Source organism: Malaya genurostris, chromosome 1 (genome assembly GCF_030247185.1).
Source record: "Malaya genurostris strain Urasoe2022 chromosome 1, Malgen_1.1, whole genome shotgun sequence".
NCBI lineage: Eukaryota > Metazoa > Arthropoda > Insecta > Diptera > Culicidae > Malaya > Malaya genurostris.
The window spans coordinates 123,121,624-123,140,212 of NC_080570.1; the positions used below are offsets into that span (position 1 = coordinate 123,121,624).

General features: G+C 37.5%; 2 protein-coding genes across 7 annotated transcripts in view; one reads left to right on the plus strand and one right to left on the minus strand.

The window, feature by feature from the left end:
• Positions 1–679: 679 nt before the first annotated feature.
• On the plus strand, positions 680–1,662 carry LOC131425668 (ER membrane protein complex subunit 8/9 homolog). Its single transcript, XM_058587728.1, has 2 exons — positions 680–1,158; positions 1,255–1,662. Exons 1-2 carry the CDS (start codon positions 814–816, stop codon positions 1,510–1,512), a joined length of 603 nt encoding a protein of 200 aa, XP_058443711.1. The 5' UTR covers positions 680–813; the 3' UTR covers positions 1,513–1,662.
• Positions 1,663–2,258: 596 nt separating this feature from the next.
• The window catches only part of LOC131425669 (uncharacterized), a 47,670-nt gene continuing 31,339 nt past the window's right edge, over positions 2,259–18,589 (minus strand). For 5 of the 6 annotated variants that reach the window (XM_058587730.1, XM_058587729.1, XM_058587733.1 and 2 more), the window contains exons 4-6: positions 12,598–12,805; positions 3,236–3,355; positions 2,259–2,956 (exon numbers count right to left, since the gene is read on the minus strand). In XM_058587730.1, coding sequence (XP_058443713.1) covers positions 2,802–2,956; positions 3,236–3,355; positions 12,598–12,805 — 483 coding nt within the window. In that variant the 3' untranslated portion in view covers positions 2,259–2,801. The remainder of the gene's footprint in view (positions 2,957–3,235; positions 3,356–12,597; positions 12,806–18,589) is intronic. The other variant, XM_058587734.1, reaches the window with a different exon arrangement.

Sequence of the window (18,589 nt, forward strand, 5' to 3'; positions counted from 1 at the left end):
GCAGGTATGTATTGTTAGTTTAAACAAATAAGTGGAAAAAACTTCAGAAATTCTGCAGTAAAACTAGTCCAACGGGGCTCCAACTCCTCATGCTAAAAATGGTTCAACAATGAATCTCTGTCTGCCGGGTTTGTTGAACGACAAAATGGCATTCGGTTCAACGGTCTGTTTCAAAATCGGCAAACGAAGGTCCCGTGTTGACCTCCCGTTGAACGATTGATTGGACTTTTATTGGCCCAATGATCCAACGTATTGGAACAATGAAGGGCCACCGTTGAACGTTTTTTTCTAAGTGGGTCACAACAGTACCCCAAGGTACCGCTGTAATAAAACGTTATTTTTACTGATTCACCTGCCGATATTTGAACAGCTGAGATCGGTAATCTAAACTGTGATATGATTTTTTGTACTTGTCAATGTGAACTGTTAATGTTATAACCTATGTCATAGATCAATTCCTTGCAATTTTTCTTCAAACTTGAAGTTGACCGTTGTTTGGACCATTATCCAAACAACAAACCGTGACATTATTTAATGTAAAAAAGTTTGAGAATATACATTCTCAATTTCACCCTAGTTCAAATAGTGAGTGAACTCAATTCGACAGGTCATGAGATTTATTGATGAGACGTGAGAAACGCAATTTTGTACTAAATCGAGCATCGGCAAAGAAGAACAGCTGATCGTGTCGGAAAAGTGAAACGTCAAAATTCCCATTAGAAATTAATCAAAACATTGCTAGAACATTGTGTTAATTTTTAGCTGATTTTCAACCCATAAACTTTTACGAAAAGGACTACTATTGTAAGGAAAATGACCGAAGTTAACTTTTCCGCTCGTGCCTACTGTAAGATGATGTTGCATGCCGCTAAATACCCGCATCTGGCTGTGAACGGATTGCTTCTGGGTGCCAAAGGATCCAATCCCCCCAGCAAAGTGGTAGATGTCGTACCTCTGTTTCATCAGTGTTTGCATGTGACACCCATGGCCGAGATTGCGCTGATCATGGTAGAAGCCAAGGCCGCAAACGATGAGCTGCAGATAATTGGTTACTACGCGGCGGCCGAGAACTTTTACGATAACAGTTTGGAGAAAGCTCCTGGGGCCCGAATTGCCGACAAGATAGCGGAGAATGTAAACGGAGCGGTTTTTGCTGTGGTAAGTTTGATTGAGAATTTTCGTTGTCTAATAGTGAACGATGGCCTTTTCCATTGTCTGTATATTCAACAAGTTTATATTGTTTCGTATTTCCAGATCGACAACCGAGCTGTGTCGATAAATATGCGTTATCCGGCTGTTAAAGTTTGGCAGCATCGTGATTCCCGCTGGACTAAGGTTCAGCGCTCCACGGTTGACGACTCGAAGAATACGTTCGATGCGGTCAGCAGTTTGCTGCAGCGAGGTGCCATGAAGGAACTGATCGATTTCGACAATTATCTGGATAACACAGAAAACGATTGGAGTAATGCGCATCTGAATCATGATTTGCCACAACTTTTATCTATGTACTAACATGGTGTGGCAAAGGAGTAACAGTAACTGATACGGAGCATTTTGTTTGTTGATAGAAATCGTAATTTATAATAATAATCACGGTGTTATAATCTCTTATCGCTGTACCAAATACATTTTTGTTCCATTAAAATTGGTTTCGGATTGAGAGTTTGTGGTTTTTATGATAAGTTTAGATATAAGTTAAATTAGACCATAATATTTCCAAGATGCATAGCTTCGCCACCGCTACATTCTCTAAAATAAATCAAACGAATGAATATAAATTCAGGCGTATTCGGATGATGTGCTAAATTTTAGTTGCGGTTATATACAGAAGAGTGCGTGTTGCATTGAACATTGGCCCCCTTGCGCACAATAGCTGAATCTTAAGATTCGTTGGAGGACGAATAGATGTCTCTACTATGTATTTCTTTTGCAGCACGGAACTAGAAATCAATCTAATTTTCAGTAGTTTCCATCCAATTATGGGATTCTTGTCAATAATCTTATTTTTCAGGTTTCGAGGCTCTAAGGAAGTTTTCATGAGGCTCATTCGAAACATACATGATAAGGTAAGTTTTATATATTCAATAGCAAGTGCAGTTTATTCGGCTGTTGAGTTTTATTCATGCAATTTTAAGTAAGATGCGGTTTACTAAATATTAATTATTTTTATAGGAGTCAAATCGGAAGAATTGAAACACTAAACTCTCTCTCTTTCATGTCAAAAGGGTCTTTTCTCAAAAATAATCATCACTGTGCTGTTTGTTTCAACATTTTTTATTTTATATCTCTAATGTCATTCTTTTATTATATTCTGATAAACGTAAGGTCCTGTTGTCTCAAAATAGTTCGATAAATATACATTTGTAGTTTCTTATATGTTCGTTATTGCTTGATTTGTTCGAAACATTATTTGAATATAATCTAAAATAATCTCCCAACTGGTTCCATCTTGACACAATGTTTTCGAATCTCATTGTAGGAAAATGCACTTCATTGAATTAAAGTAGGAAAATGTAGAAAGCACAAATCACAGGTATCCAACTCGTGTATCAAAAACAAAAGTAAAATAAAACAGCCTATTAAAATGTAGCTTGTAACAGCAAAAAAAAAGGCTTCCAGCGATCACTTACAGGAACTTGCATTTGTATCTTTACCCAACTTTTTTTTGGAAAAATTTCCTCTTAGTTGTTGGATATCTGTTATCTGTGCGGAAGGGTTTTGTTGTTTGGAAGATGGAAAAATCTCACTGCACCTAGTAGTCCTACGGAAGTGTGTCCTACCGAAACCGGACTTGATCGAATCTATTGTTTCAGTGCAAACCGGGACCGACCGAGACGGCTGGTCAGTGACTTGGCTCCAACGTTGTCGCTGTTCGTTTCTTCACTTTGCTCCGATGGTGCTGCGTTCTGTTCTGGTTCCTTCCGGGTTGGCCCGAAGCGACGTCCTTTTGGTACCGCTGCAAAAGGGACAATTTTTGACATGGTTGAGATGAAAGTGTGCTAGCGAGACGATTAGAAAGAAATAGAGGTTGAATCGGCGGTGGAGGTGCGAGATGTTTGGTCGACAATCGTTAATAGTGACAGTGTTTCAGCGATCAAAGAAAAAATATATTTGATGAAAGGTTAGGGGAAAAAAAAGAATATAAATGAAATACATAATAGTGACAGCCGATATAAAGGTGAAGGAAAATAGAAAAGAATAGAGAAGAATAAAGAAGATTAATGGTTTAAATTACGTTTCGTTAAAGCAAAAACAACATTATCTGCAATTTTACCGATTGCTGGCGCCTTGGCTGATTTGGCAGGGGCGGGAGCTGGAATGTCTTCGTCGTCGTACGTTTTTTCTTTTGGTGGAGCTGAAAATAAAAAAAAAAAACAATGGAATGCATCGTACGTTTAATATCAAATCAAGTCATGATGTTAGTATCAATAACAGTCGCTTCTAAAGCAGCATAGTAAGGGTACTACGTTCCGACGCGGAGCTTGACTTGTTCTATGCTTTCTGATGTATTTTCAAGAGCTGATACGTGTCAGTTTACACCAGTGATTCCCAAAGTGGACAAGTTGAAGACACGATTATATATGTAGACATGTGGGAAACTATTGAATGAACCAAATCTATCAAACCAAGTCAATTAAAAGTAATTTTTGAATAAATCATTGCTAAATCCAATCCAGGTTTCAGCCAATCGAATCTATTAGTTGCTAACATGATGTGAATAGTTAATCACTCAATTCTTGTGACATTTATAAGAAAGAAAGTAAAAGTGATCAGACAAAAACTGAAAGGGTGTAACGGTCGAAAATTGGTAATGTTGGAATTAACAGCAGGGACGCTTGTAGATTGAATAAACGAAAAAGTTATCACCTTTTGATATGACATATTGTATTTTCTCTCTCGTAGTTTTTCTCTAAAATAAAATCAAACGAATTTTCTTAAACCTAGTCCGTTTTTCCATTTTCCTACGCGGTTCACGTAATTTTGTAGGCGTTTCACTCTGCATTGGTCGTATTGTACCGACAGGTAAATCAAGAATGAGTGTTAATAGTTCGAATGTTTTATTAAAATTTTACATCGGTCAAAATATCAAGTCAATTCATACAGAATACAGAAAAAAATATTCACTTGTGTTTCTGTTTTAGCAAATGCGAATATTTGGGCCATCATGTTTTGTATAGCTCCCTCAACAGAGAACACCAGTTGGTCTTGAAATTCATCGCACTGACAATGTCCCAATATGTTTTTCAGGAGGGCAGGGCCGCCGAGAGAGAAAGACGGGCCCGGAGGGATTCGAATACTTCGTTTAGTGAGCAAAAATGACCAAAAACACACGACATAACTCTATTTCGGAGGATTGCTCTATGAACGAGTAAGCAAAAAAGTACGGGTGTGTAATGTCAGAGACATAACTGGATGTCGTGAATACGAATATGACACGCTTTATTTATACTTCCGAATTCGAATTGGTAGTTGATCGATTGTTTGAATTGTGCATCTTCCCCCTCTTTCATTACTAGGATTTTAAACGATGCGCCTAGACTAAATTACAGATTAGTTACATTAAACATTCTGAAACGCAATTAAATATTATGAAATAAGCAGTATAGTTCTTTATAATAAAATAAAGGTGGCTCTGAAAAGAACCTTTTATGAAAGCGTTCGTGATGGAGAGTGACGAGTTGAGTTCGAATTCCGATGGATACCGTTGACTTTCGATGGATAACGCTGACTTCCTTCATCTGTTTCCAGGCTGACCAGGCTATTGTCCGTGGGTGCGATACTGATATGGTTTGTGTAGGTATAGCGTTCACAACCGATTACGATCTTCCAGTAAAGGAAACTTCAAGTTGCTGGATTGAACAATGATACAATAGGCCTGTGATATGAAAAGTATGAAATATATCTACGGCTTTCTACATTGATGTTCCTAGCAAAAACAAGATCGATACATGTGCCTCCAAGCGTAGTAGCTTGTGAAGAATCAGATTCCATATCCAGCTTCATATACTTGCTCAAGAAATCAATAAATTTAATATTATCTTGTTTTGAGGCATCTATATTGAAATCCCCCACAACGATCATCGGTGTAACTTTACGAGAATATAAAAATAAATTACGTGTGATGAAAAATTGCTTCTCTTTGTAAGTTGTATCTGGCGAAATATATAGAACAACTAACAGTGTTTTTATACCATTTAGCATAATATCGATTGCACTTATGTCGCCGAAATTGTTAGCCAACAACAAATTTTCATCATATTGCTCACTAAGTTGTTCGAGTTTATGAACAGTAGCAATCAAAGACGCAGTGTCCTTTAGGTAAATTGCAACACCACCAGCTCTACAATTAGAACGTTTATATAAGGCGATGCCATTATAGCCTGTTATACTCACTGCAGAACAATTGTCCAAACAAGTTTCACTAAATGCTAAAATATCAACTTTGGTTAGTATATTGTCAGTGAAAATATCTGAAGCATGAGCATTTAAGCTTTGAACATTGAAACTGATTAAGCTTAAACCTTGATTTGTCATAGCGATAAAATCCAACAGTGCGTCACCGATTGTGGATAGTTTATGACTGGATAGTCGGTTTAACTCTGTTCTCAGTTCCGTCATTCTGGGCGAATCACTACCCTTTGAGTGCCAAAATTTGACGATGTTCTTTTTTTCGCCATGAACGATTTTTCGCCATGAATAAAAAATGGGTTGTATGAGGTACAGTAAAGTAAATTCCGCATAATTCTTTAGGAGTATTATTATGGTTTTAAAAAGAACCGAATAGAAGTCTGGAATAGAGACGCACGCATTGATGGCCAGCAAGCGAATGAGAGATGCGACCTGAGCGTTTGAGGTTTCAACCACGCAGAAGGTGCATTTTCCGTCGCAGCTGGTTTATGATTCCACTCCCACGACGTCTGCTTCCACCGAACGCACGAAAAGAAATAATCGATTTTCGACCACGGGCCCCTCTTTTATACGCATTCAGTTGAAGATATGTGCCTGACTACCTCAAAATCGTCGTCCTTGCGCGAAAAACCCAAGCGAAAGTAAAGAGTTTTCCGCGTTGTTTTCAAATTTTAAGAAAACCTAATTTTTGAGTTGTTTGTGGTTATCGCACACTGTTCAAAATATTATCCTAAATTCCTGATCATATTTTTGATGAAATGGTGAAAGAATTATGTTGCTACCATTAATACAAGTCGAGATATTCACGATTAAGTTCTGCCCATTCTTCCACATGGCTAATTTTGAAAAGGCACCCCATAGTAAAGTAAGTCGTATTCACGACAAAAAGGTCCCAAGCTATGAATTGATTATGAAAAAAGAAGAAATATTCTTAAATCTTCGAATTTCCGGGCCCCCCAAAAAAGTCCTGGCCCGGGGGGGTTTATTTGTGCTGATATATCAGTAGAATGAGAATATTCTAAACTCGTCAAAGATTAAAAAACTACCGAATGAAGTTTAGTGTGTACACGACATTTCTTGGGTGGATAACTTGAGGTTCCGCTTGTAACAGTTTTCGACATTTTTGCGACATCCGGCTTTCAAATTCTTCCCCTTATAGACTTACGGGCTGTCGACGAACGATCTCCAAATACTTTAATTACATTAGTACAACAGTTAATTTGGCCACCTTAATAAAATTTGACTTCCTCGCGAGCGACTAGTATGGATTTCCGCGATGCACAAGCAAAATTTCGACGGGTCGTTACTCTTGCTTCGATGTCATTCCGCAACTGAGAAGCACATATCAAAATCAAACAGAAGACGAGATGCTTGTTGAGGTCGAGCATAGCGATGCTTTTTTTAAATGTAATATTAATTGAAATATGAGTTCAAATTAAATTATTAAGATTTAAATTGGGTGTTCAGCCACAAGTGGTGACTTTTCAGACCTTTTATATACATGATTTGGTTATTACCAGAAAGGCATCATTTGTTTCCGCAATTCTGTAATTTTTGTGTCGATAAAAATGCACCGAACAATGCTCAATATCAGATAAAATACATAATTCATCCAGTGTTGGTGATTGCCGAAAATTTGACAGAAGCTGCTATATTGCTATCTATATTGTATACAACATTTTCAATCCGGTAGAAGATGCTACAAGAACTCGAGTCTCTCAATGCATGAACTGCGAGAGAATTTTTCTACATTTCTTCGCTCCACTTCATACTCTGAGTATTTCACGGCCCTTAAAAATATTTACAGTCTGATAATGATCGTTGCTGTGTGGAATTTCCCTAGAGAGAATCGCAAGTTGACAATTATCGCAGAAAATCGAATCGATGATTCTCGTACTAGGCTGCAATATTTCAAAACCCTTGTGTGGAGTATTCACATACATTTTCATAGACACAACTTTTACAAAGATTATATGCACATAGTTAGAATAAGCGGCAATAGTAAAATGATTCTATCGCAATTATCAACTGCCTGTATAGAATCGGATCGCGAAACGAGAATAAGAGACCGTTTGTTGCTTCAGAGAGGATCCCTACAGCAGCGCGCTAACCTTTGATTCTCAGAAATGTCATCGAGAGAAATTCGCTCTCGCACTGGTGTCGATTCTATGTTAAATGAGCCATGCCGGGTTTTTGTTGTTGCGATGATTTCCGTTTCTCTTTGATGGCACTGATTCAATCGTGTGAAGAGTTGCCAGTGAACGTTTTTTGATACGATAAAAGCCATACTTGAATTCATCATTTCTGAGGGCTCGAAATGAATCCCAAGTAGCACTACGAAATTTTCTTTTGCTAAAACATGCAAATCAAAAATGAAATATTCAACCTCAAAACCAATTTGGCAAAATGTGCGAACGAATTCTCGTAAAATGAAAACTCTTCATAAAACATATTTCAGTATTGAATTGATCCGCACTGTGAGCAGTTCTGCTGCAGGACGGACGGAAAAAGTGAAGAATTCTGGGAAAAACAAACGACTTTGAACTACTTCGTTCATCGTTTGCACTGTTGTTTTTTGGCATTAAAAATGCCTTACTCTTCGCTATACGGGGCCGGGTGTCAATTAAAAGTTTCAAAAATAGCACAACATTTTTTTGCCTAGTTGATGCCTATCTGTGAATGAAACAAGTAGCTCGTCCAGTGCGCTGATGACTGGATTGTATATGCGTTCACTAGCTGGATTGTCGCTTTTGCATTATTTGTTGGTGAAATTTCCTGTTGTCTGCGTAACACCGTGTTCGCTTGAGTATCTTATATATCATCTAGCTATTGAAGAACCGAATCAGCGTGGTTACCGATTGTTTTGAAATATCCCATGTAATTAGTAAATTTTTGGTCGATTTTGCCATTAAAAATGCCTTACACTTCGCTTCCCGAGGCTGGGTGTTAATTTAAAATATGCAAAACTAATCGCGTAACATTTTTCTGTCATAATTTTGAACGCTGAGTTATCAGTCATTTGTGGATGGATTTATATAATTCAACAAACAATCGATTCAGAAACATTTAACTTAAACTTATGAGACAACGTCATTTGAATATTTCAATTGCATACCATTGAAAAATTGGTTTGAATTGAGTATATTATTTTGGTTCTCTGGTGACTATCAGGCCAATTTAGAATTATCGGCGATAGATTTTTCGGATCTAATTTGCAGGGCTTGTTCCTCGATGATTTGTTAATGGATTTTCCTGATTTAAATGGTTCCAAAGCTTCAATATTGTAAGCTTAAAAATGTTTTAATTTGTCAACGGATCGGTTTGCATACTTAAATCTCCATTCCCATACGAACAAAACGGTGGCGCGAAAATGGATTCAGTATAAAGTTGTGTTATGATAATAGTAATAGATACTTCTTTTTCATTATATATGACTGAACAAGTTGTCGTCCCACCAGGAATTAAACGGTTCAAAAGATTTATAATTAAATGCTGAAACTTATCTAAAAGCGGCCTCCTCGGTTTAGTAATATAAATGAGTTTCACAGGCTCACATATACAATTAGATGCAATATCATCTAGTATCAAAGATAAACTCAAGGTAAGGTTACCTGTGATTTTACATGTATCGTTTGAATAGGAACCCTCGTAGAATTTGGTTAACCGCCAGTTTCAGTTCAATTATTATTTGCTTCGAAACAATAAGCGTCTGATGGCTACACGCGTTGTAACTATGACAATGTTCATTCATGTGTTAATAACATTAAGTCACAATATGAACAAAATTTCGGAATTTTGTTGCGTATCCATTCCGTATATTCCTAATATGCCAAAGCGAAAATCAATGTAAGTAACTAAATATTTTATGCGGACTGTTTCACATGTTTTCTTCCTCGTATTGTTGCCATATTATTTACCGACACTTTCCGTAGATTATCGACGATTTTGAAGAAGGAATAATAAAACTACACTATTACTGGGTTTACTGGTACCACATTTTTCGTTAAAATTAATAAAATCTTCTCTTGGATCGATTAACTGTTTATAAAATTAATAAGTTTGTACGTTTCTCGAAAATTATTATCATAAAATAAAATAGTTTCATTTGTTCAGGTTTAAATCTTTAGGTTGTTTGTATCTAAAATTGAGCTTTCAAGTAACTTTGAATTCATCATAATTGACTTCTAGTTAAAGGACGTTATTCAAAAACTTAACAATGTAAAAATTTGTGGAAAGGGATCAAAATTGAATAGAATCAATTATCAAGAAAGAATCTAATTGTCAATTTTATTATTCGCTAACAATCAAAGTGCTTAAACTAGAACAAGTTTGTTATTAGTCAATTGAATAAGTTTTTAGTTTAGTGTATCATCATCATTATCATCATTATTTTTGTATTTATTATGAAGACCCTAGAAACGTTACATTTTTAATGTTATTGTGCTCGGTCGTGTCTTGAATACAACCCTTTATTTTTTTCTTTCATTCTTCTATACCCTATCGAAGTTAAAAAATAAAAAAAATTCTAACATAAACATAAATTGAAAAAGCTCATCATTCTTTGCAAAAAGTCAACTTTAAGTTTATTGCAGTAAATGAATAAATTTCAATGTTTATACTTTCCGATTATTTTTTAGTCACATCGTAATCAAGCAGTGAAAGGAGAAATGAAGGTACTGTACTGTTCTGACAAATGAAATGTCCAGAGAATTTTAGAAATCGGCAAAGGACCGATGTGAGTAGGGTGACAAAATGATCGAAATTTATCACTCATCTATAGCCGATCACGAATAAGAAAAATAAATTAATTATGAAAATACCAAATCGCGGGAAAGTCTAAGAAGTTATTCATATTTTTGTTCTGACGTGAAGTAGTTGTCAGTGTGGTTTCTTCCAACCAAAAACGGATTTGAAAAATCAAAATGATTGGAATTGCGAAAGTAAACATTTGAATAAAAATACATTCCAGAGGTTGAAATCGAACCAATCAACTATTTCCACTCATAAAATTGTTGATGTTGTAGAATATTAAAAATACCAGATTTTGGTCTACGTGGTTTATGAACCTAATAATAACTAATAATCGCTGTTTTGACAACACTCAGCTGGCAACCGTCTCGGTTTGAGCAGTTCTACACACTAAATTATTATCGTCGAGTTTCAGTGAAGTTTTGCTGTAGTTTGCCGAGCCAAACCTGCTAGCTGACGTTTCCGCAACTTACAAATGTTAAAATTTCACTGAATCATTTAATAATTATCTTCTCTGGTGAGCATTTGAGTGATCCAATGCAGATATTAATGACAGCATTTTTCAAACATTTGAGTAATGACGATGTAATTCTGTGTTCTAAGATCAATTTGATTTCAAAAACGATAATCAGTAGCACAGTTACGGTGTGTGTCATAATGCTCGGTTTGATTTGAGTTTTTTTCACAATGGCGCTCATTTCCTTTTCCTCGCAAACTAGTAAACAGTACCTTGGCAGGGAACTGGAATCTCGTAAGAACCTCAAGCGTTTTGATCAGAATGATGAAATATCGGTTCTGTTTTTCGTAAAATCCTTTCATTGGACCATTTGGGCGCCGGAATGGCTTGCTCATGAATTACGACGCGGTTCACGATAGACTCTCGAGCGATTGAATGATCAAATTATATCTCCAGTCAGTCAGCAGATCGGAGCGATTATTCAACCTGAAACGTTCAGCCTGTTTGCGTTGGGAAAATAAGATTTGTGCTGGAAAGGAAATCAATCATTCCGCTAACTAGACCTTTCCACTACCGGCTAACTTACGTCTGTCAAAGCGATAAGATAAAAAAAAACACCGGAGTGTCTAAGACAACAAAAAAAAAGTTGTAAAAGCAAAACAAGTCAACACCCGACATGACTGCGGTAAACTTGCTTAGGCTTGAGACGAGCGTGAAATTCGTAATGGGCTTTTAAGTCGAACCGGTTTTGCACGGCCCCATATTACCATCCAGCCAGTGTGCCAAAACACGCATGTCCAACTGCAATATGGGCGGTAGGACCATGGACCATATGCAGCATTCAAACTCTGACTGTCTGTCCGCTGAAACGACTGTGGAGGAGAGGACAACCCTGGGGGAGGGAATTCGAATTTTACGCAGGTCTTGATCTTAAGCTCAGAATTTGCCGTGTTTCGAAAGCGTTAAATGTGTCTTCTTTCATTCGGTGGAATGTGATGAAATGGTGAATCTGCACCCGAAGATCAGAGGTTGTGTGGCACTGTTGCCGGTTGATTTTGTGCTACTGAAGAAATTCCTTCTTAAATCTAAGAAAATGTCAATATCAAGTACTTCGCTTGGATAGCAAAGCGTACCCACTTCGCTCATGACGGAACCGGTTCGGAACGGCCCAAATTCTTCCCGACCAACGATTGTGTGGAAAAATCGATAACAATTTCGTCATTCGCGCGATCGTTGCAGCCAAGAAAGCAACCACGACCACAGTCTATTTCACGGATCTGCTCAAAAAGTAGTGCAGAGTTAGCCGGGGCCAGAGCAGGCTTCTGCATAACAGCGTGCAGAACGCGGTCCATAAGAAATAATTTCAATAATACGATATCAAGGCCTTCGACGGTCTGTGCGGCCGGCCTGGCCTGGTCTGGTCTGGCATGGCCTGCCTACCACCTTCTCACCGTAGCAACCGGACCGGTTAACTGCCCGAGCAAGTTAGTCCAGTGTAATTTAACATACGACATAAATTGACGACTATCACCTAAATCTTTCGAACGTCTGGTCTGGTAGAGGCAAACCGCTCTCAACCATCGCGATCGACTTTTATTATTGAATATTTTGCGAATTCATCAGATTTGCGCATTGAAACTGGTCGATTATGCAAACCACGTGTCCGGTATATTGTAATGATAAAACTGTCCTCAGCCTCCGAAGTACCCAGCCGAGTAGTGGTGCGGCAGTGGTAAAACTGTACGAACGACTTGTTCGCCAAACCAACTCGCGGAATGTGGTTTGCGCTGTGAAGGTGGACCAGAAATCAATCAAGATACCTTCACTTTCTCTACCGTGCAACTGTCGCTCACCAAACCGGTAGCCCCAACTGTCCTTGCCCAAGGAGAATTCAGGTCGTTACTTCATCCATCCCTGCCCCGATCGACTCGACTAGATCATGCGAATGACGGTAGCATGCAGACAAACTGTATCAAACCTACCTGGCTTGTGATTCTTCGACTCCAGGCGTCGTTTCTTCAGTGCCGACAGGAGATCGTCATTACTGCGGAACGGGCGGATGCTGGGCCGGATCTTTTTCGGCGGTTCGGTTGTGGTCGTCGTTGTCGTGATGATGGGACGGACGGCCGGTCCCTGGTCTTCTCCGTCGTCACCTTCGACCCGTTCACCTTCCTCGTCCACGTATTCGTCCTGACAAGAAGGAAAAAAAAGTTGTTGTATCTTAGAAAGCTTGAATTCCGAAATCGGCAACATATATTATGCAGTACTCAATTGACTAATGCCGTTTTTGTTTTTAGCGCTGCACCGGTGTAGTGTAGCTGTGAATATATTCGCTCCAATTTGGGTGTAATCAAGGCATCCTTTTCTTCCCTACACCGGTGTAGTGCCACCGTTAAAAACGAAAATACCATAAGTCAGCACTCAAGTTATTTGTGAAAAACGGCATAAATGTTGATCGTTTTATTTATTTCTCGAATCTTTTATTTATGTTATAAAAGATTTAGGAATGTAGGAATGCAGATTTCTATGGAACCGGTTATACTCGGGGTTGCCACATTTAAATCTTCTTTTTTCAGAAGAAAAATATGTAAATCTGTAAATCTGTATCGGGGGATCAAAAACCTGCATTGAAAATCTGTATGATTTTGTAGTTGGAAAAACGTTGGCAGTGATTCTTTTAGAAACTTTTAGAATCCAATCTGATATAGTGCAAGTGGCAATCTCTCTGTTTTATTACCTTACGTTATGACCGAGGCCATCATCTTTCGATTTTATCAGAAGAAATTTTTAAAAGTATATCGAAATTACGCTATACTAGTTGCATATAACAGATTATTATATTGGCAGACGGGACCAGTCTCTTTTATGTAAGTTTTATCCTCATTTTAGAATTAACACAAAATCAAGATAATGGTTTTACTTCGAGAAAAAAACCTGTTTTAATCCACCTAGTGGTGTAATGATGCCTTTCTCATATCAATCATACTATCATATATAATACTGTGGTATTCTTCAAAATTCTTCAAATTTTCTTCGATTCTTAAAAGAATAAGCGAAATCGGTTTGTTTGATCGTTTACTGATAAAAACTATCAATTGGAAAAGATTTGAGGTCGATTTAGAAGTTTTTCTAAGGTTTTCCCCATTTTAAGTGAGGGTATACAATTTTTAACACACTTTACCCTATATTTCCGGATCCGGAAGTCGGATCCGCATGAAATTCAGGAATCACGCTTGGGACCACAGAACCTTTCATTTGAACCTAATTTTGAGAAAAGTTAGAACACATATTTCCTTTGTTTTGCACATTTTACCCCATAACTCCCGAACGGGAAGTCGGATCCAAATAATTTTCAGGAATTTTTTTATGGGTCCTCAAGACCTTTCATTTGAATCTAAGTTTGTGAAAATCCGTTTAGCCATCTCAGAGAAAAGTTAGTGCACCTATTTTCACAATTTTTTGCACATTTTACCTCATAATTCCGGAACCGGAAGTCGGTTCAGCTATCTCCGAGAAAAGTTAGTGCAAAAAACGTTACATACACACATACGCACATACACACACACAGACATTTTGCGTACTCGACGAACTGAGTCGAATGGTATATGAAACTCGGCCCTCCGGGCCTCGGTTTAAAAGTCGGTTTTCACAGTGATTGCATAACCTTTCTATATGAGAAAGGCAAAACAGTACTATTATTATATTTATTCAAAAATCTCAAAAATGTGTAAAACACAGACTACCCTGGTTTTACTGTTAAAATTTCGTCATTTCGTTTGATGGGAATATAAATTGCCGTAAATTTTGTCTAGATCGTACAAGGGGTCAACTGAATAACTTCATAAACTTGTGATTGGCTTTGTAAACGCGCTGAAGGATGTGATAGACAGGGATGCAAGGTCATTGTTTCAAAAATATGTGATCAAGCCAAAAACCTGTCTGTGCACGTTTCCCGTATCATAATAGCTGATCGGAATTATTTTGGTGAGCAAAAAAAAGGTCTCACTATTTCCAACTGCTCTGTACTTTTTGGTGCTAAATTGTAATCGATTTCAACAATCTGTGAAACTTTGGGATCGATTTCAGAATCTGTGCAAATCCGTACCGTTTTTTCAAATTTGTGCAGAAAGTTCAAAATCTGTAAAACACAGATTAATCTGTGAAACACCGAATAATCTGTGAACCTGGCATCCCTGGTGATAGACAGACGTCAGTTAGCTGGAGTTTGAGACCATACTCACAAATTTTTCTGTAAAACCACAGATTTTTTCGCCTATTTTGCAACGCAGATTCTGAACACTGAATACAGATTTTATCAAAATTCACAGATTTTCATGAATACTTCATAAAAATGCAGATTTTCAAAATGTTTTTCACAGATTATGATCGAAAATATGAAACACAAATCTTTCAAGTTGAAACACAGATTTTAAAGTGGCAACTTGAGACGTCATTCTCACGAAAGGTATCTTGAGATTCGCCACCACTTCCGGTGAAACTCTTAACGGGTGAGCACGTTCAATCGTGTATTGTCCTCGGTTCCAGAAATATTAAATTATGCGGTAGGTGACTTTTGCGCGACTTGGTGGGAAAATTAATGCATATTTTTTCCAAATCACAAATTGGCAATTGTAGCTGAAAATTCTAGGAGAGGACCTGACAACTGGCTTCTTTTTCTAGAAAAATATTTCTATTCTTGTTCTGGTTGCTCCCAGGCAGGGCCGGTGAAAGAGGTAGGTACGGTGGGTAGTACTAACCACCCGAAAATTCCAAAAATGGGTAATTACCCACCTGAAATTTCGAGCGAAAAACAACGGTAATATTAGTATTATTCATAACAATAAGAATATTTTTATTGTAATTCGGAATTATAAATAAAATCCAAATTTTAGAATGCTAGTTCTCAAGGTAAAGCAAGGATGTGAAGATATATTGCAGAAAGATGAGACTTTTTTTTATTTAACAATATATTTATTAAGAGGAGACTTGACAAGGATCATTCGAGCAAGCAGAAATCCTTAAGTAACTTAACTTTTCCCTTCCAGCAGAGGAGCCGAGCTTAAGCATCTCATCAATGTAAACCACCCAATTCGCCGATATACCGGAAAGTACCGATAAAGGTCTTTTACCTTTTACTATCCGAACCGGTAAAAGAAGAATGCAGTAGAAAGTAACCACTTCTGGTAGCTTTGACGAATGTAATAGTAAATGGTAGAAGTGCTTTATCGTAATTTTCCCGGCAGATGTTCAAGCTCGACTCCTTTGGTACAAAGTGAAAGCTAAGATACTAAGATATTTGTCTCGTCTCAGCTTCTATATTTTCACATAAATAAAACCACTCTTTTGACGTAGGACTACGTTTTCGTTTTCTACACCGGTGGGCAAATTCAAAATACAGAAAATAATATCGTACAAACAGGTTTTGAAAATCTATATCTCAATCATTTTTAATTGATTTTCAATATCATTACACAAACTGCTTGGAAATATTTCAGATAATTGGTGATTGAAACTTCACTTAGGAACGAAAATCATTGTCATGGTTTCCTTTAGCAAATAAGACAATTTCGGCCCTTATTACCGTTCTCACTTCCAGGGCTTGTATTGTGAATCCTCAAACGAACGAAGCAACAAAAAATATCTGCTGTGAACACTTTGCTTGACATAGCTGAATGAGAGACCTATATTAGAGAGAAACTGGATGCGTGAGAGTATATGCTACTGAGCAGACCAATTCCCCTTGCCAAGTAAACTGTCTGTGCTCTCAGTCTCAGTTAACACATGAACTAAGCAATCCATGACAATGTAATGAAATGAAGGGTTCGCTCTCGTTAGTATTGTACGAGAAAGAAGACCTTGCCTCACGGTGTGCTACAAGGCGCGAAGCAAAGTCATATAGGCAATGTATACGGTTTATTTTTAAAAAGCAGGTTTACAGAAATCATTTTTAACATAATGTTCGCATTCCAAGACCAAATTTGATCACATTTCAAACATACTTTAAACATTTTATAGCAGAAGTTTTGCATTTGAGCCCATTTTCAAAACGATCAATTTGTTTCTTGGCAGTTTACACTGTGTATATATCCTAGAAACACTAAAAGCAATGTTCTTTAAATTAATATTCATCGGAACTAAAAGTTATGAAACTAGTTTCCTCATAGGCATCTACAATATGAGAACCATTCATCAAATGCTAACCTCATGAAGCATAGGTCTCAGCAAGCGGGCATATTCATGAACTAATGAACGAACGAAGCAGCTCTCCTGGCTTGGGTTGCGCTGTGAATTCTACCTGACATACGAATGTGTGTGAATAGCGCAGATGGTGAAACCCTTTCGTTCATATTCGTTGCTTCAATTTGCAAGCCCTGCTCAATTCCACTTTCACATTCACTTCACTTACATGTCACTTCACTTGATTTTACCTATTACCAGTATCACGCATCGTGAAGTGATCAATATTTTTTTCAACAAAATATTGGTGGCGTGATGTTCATAAGTAAATACTTTTGTCTTGAAAGCGACTTCCGTAATAAGGACCTACATTCACTTCACTTGATTTCCACCGTGAAGTGACACCGGTAATAAGGGCCTTCATATACATAAGTTCACGGTTTCCATAAGATTTCTGAGATTCAATGTGTTCGTTCGCATTTAATAAAATTACTCATATAAAACAAGATTCTGTATCGAATAGACTCCATACTTGTAGAATTATTTGTCAATGACCTGAACATAGACTTTAGTTGTAGTGATGACTGTCTCGTTCGAGCCAAATATTTTTCACTTGCGTGTTTTTTTCTGGTCAGTAAAGGACAAGCAGTCACTGGGGGCTAGGTTATTGTGAATAAGGTGGGTGAGGAAACAGATTGCAGCCCAATTCAATGAAAACATTGACTTATGTCACGATGCATAGTCTTGGTTAACGGTGATTTTTTGGTTCATCTTATAAGGCTGTTTTTTTACGATTTCGCACATCAAACGCATCAATAAATCAATGTAATGATCACTTTTGAAGGTACTTTCTAGCTCAAGGTAGTCGATGTCAATGATACCTCAAGCGTCTAAAAACCAGACGCTATGATTGTTCAGCTACCTGTTACGTTTTCGGGTGACTGTTCCAGTATGAATACTGGTATGACTCCGGATAAAAATAGTGGATCCATGTTTCGTCCATTGCTTCATACAAACGCATTGTGAGCGAATGCGGCATCCATTTGGAAAAGATTTTTTTGCCCAGATTTTTGTACAAGATCGTAAAAGTACTTCCAGTTCACGTGCTAACCATCCCAGCACATCTAATCTAACGAACTTTGATTTTGCGATCGTACATTACGATTGTTAAAACTTTCTTTTTTTTTCCGGTTGACTGTTTCATTTGGCCACGCTCAAAATCAGAACTCCACAAACCATTATTTTTAATGTATCCGAGTGAGAGAAATACTTCTCAAGCTAGTGCTTGGCTTGCGCTGATTTTTCCCTTTAAAAAGCAATGTTTTATCAATACACGGAATTTGTTATTTCCATTTTTCATAAATGAATTTGTAACATCGCTTATAACAGATCGGCTGAAAAGTTCGTATCGTTTCTATGAGAGGGCGCCACTAGAATTAAATCCATACCATTTTCAGTTAGTACCAACCTTCAAAGGATACGTGTATAAATTTGACAGCTGTCTGATTATTAGTTTGTGAGATATTGCATTTTGAGTGAAGCTACTTTTGTTATTGTGAAAAAAAAATGGAAAAAAAAGGAATTTCGTGTGTTGATGAAACTACTTTTTGATGAAAAAAAGTGCCGCCGATACCAAAAAATGGCTTGATGTGTGTTATCCAGACTCTGCACCGGGCGAAGCAACAATTCGTAAGTGGTTTGTAAAATTTCGTACTGGTCATATGAGCACCGAAGACGATGAACGCAGTGGACGTCCAAAAGAGGCTGTTACCGATGAAAACGTGAAAAAAATCCACA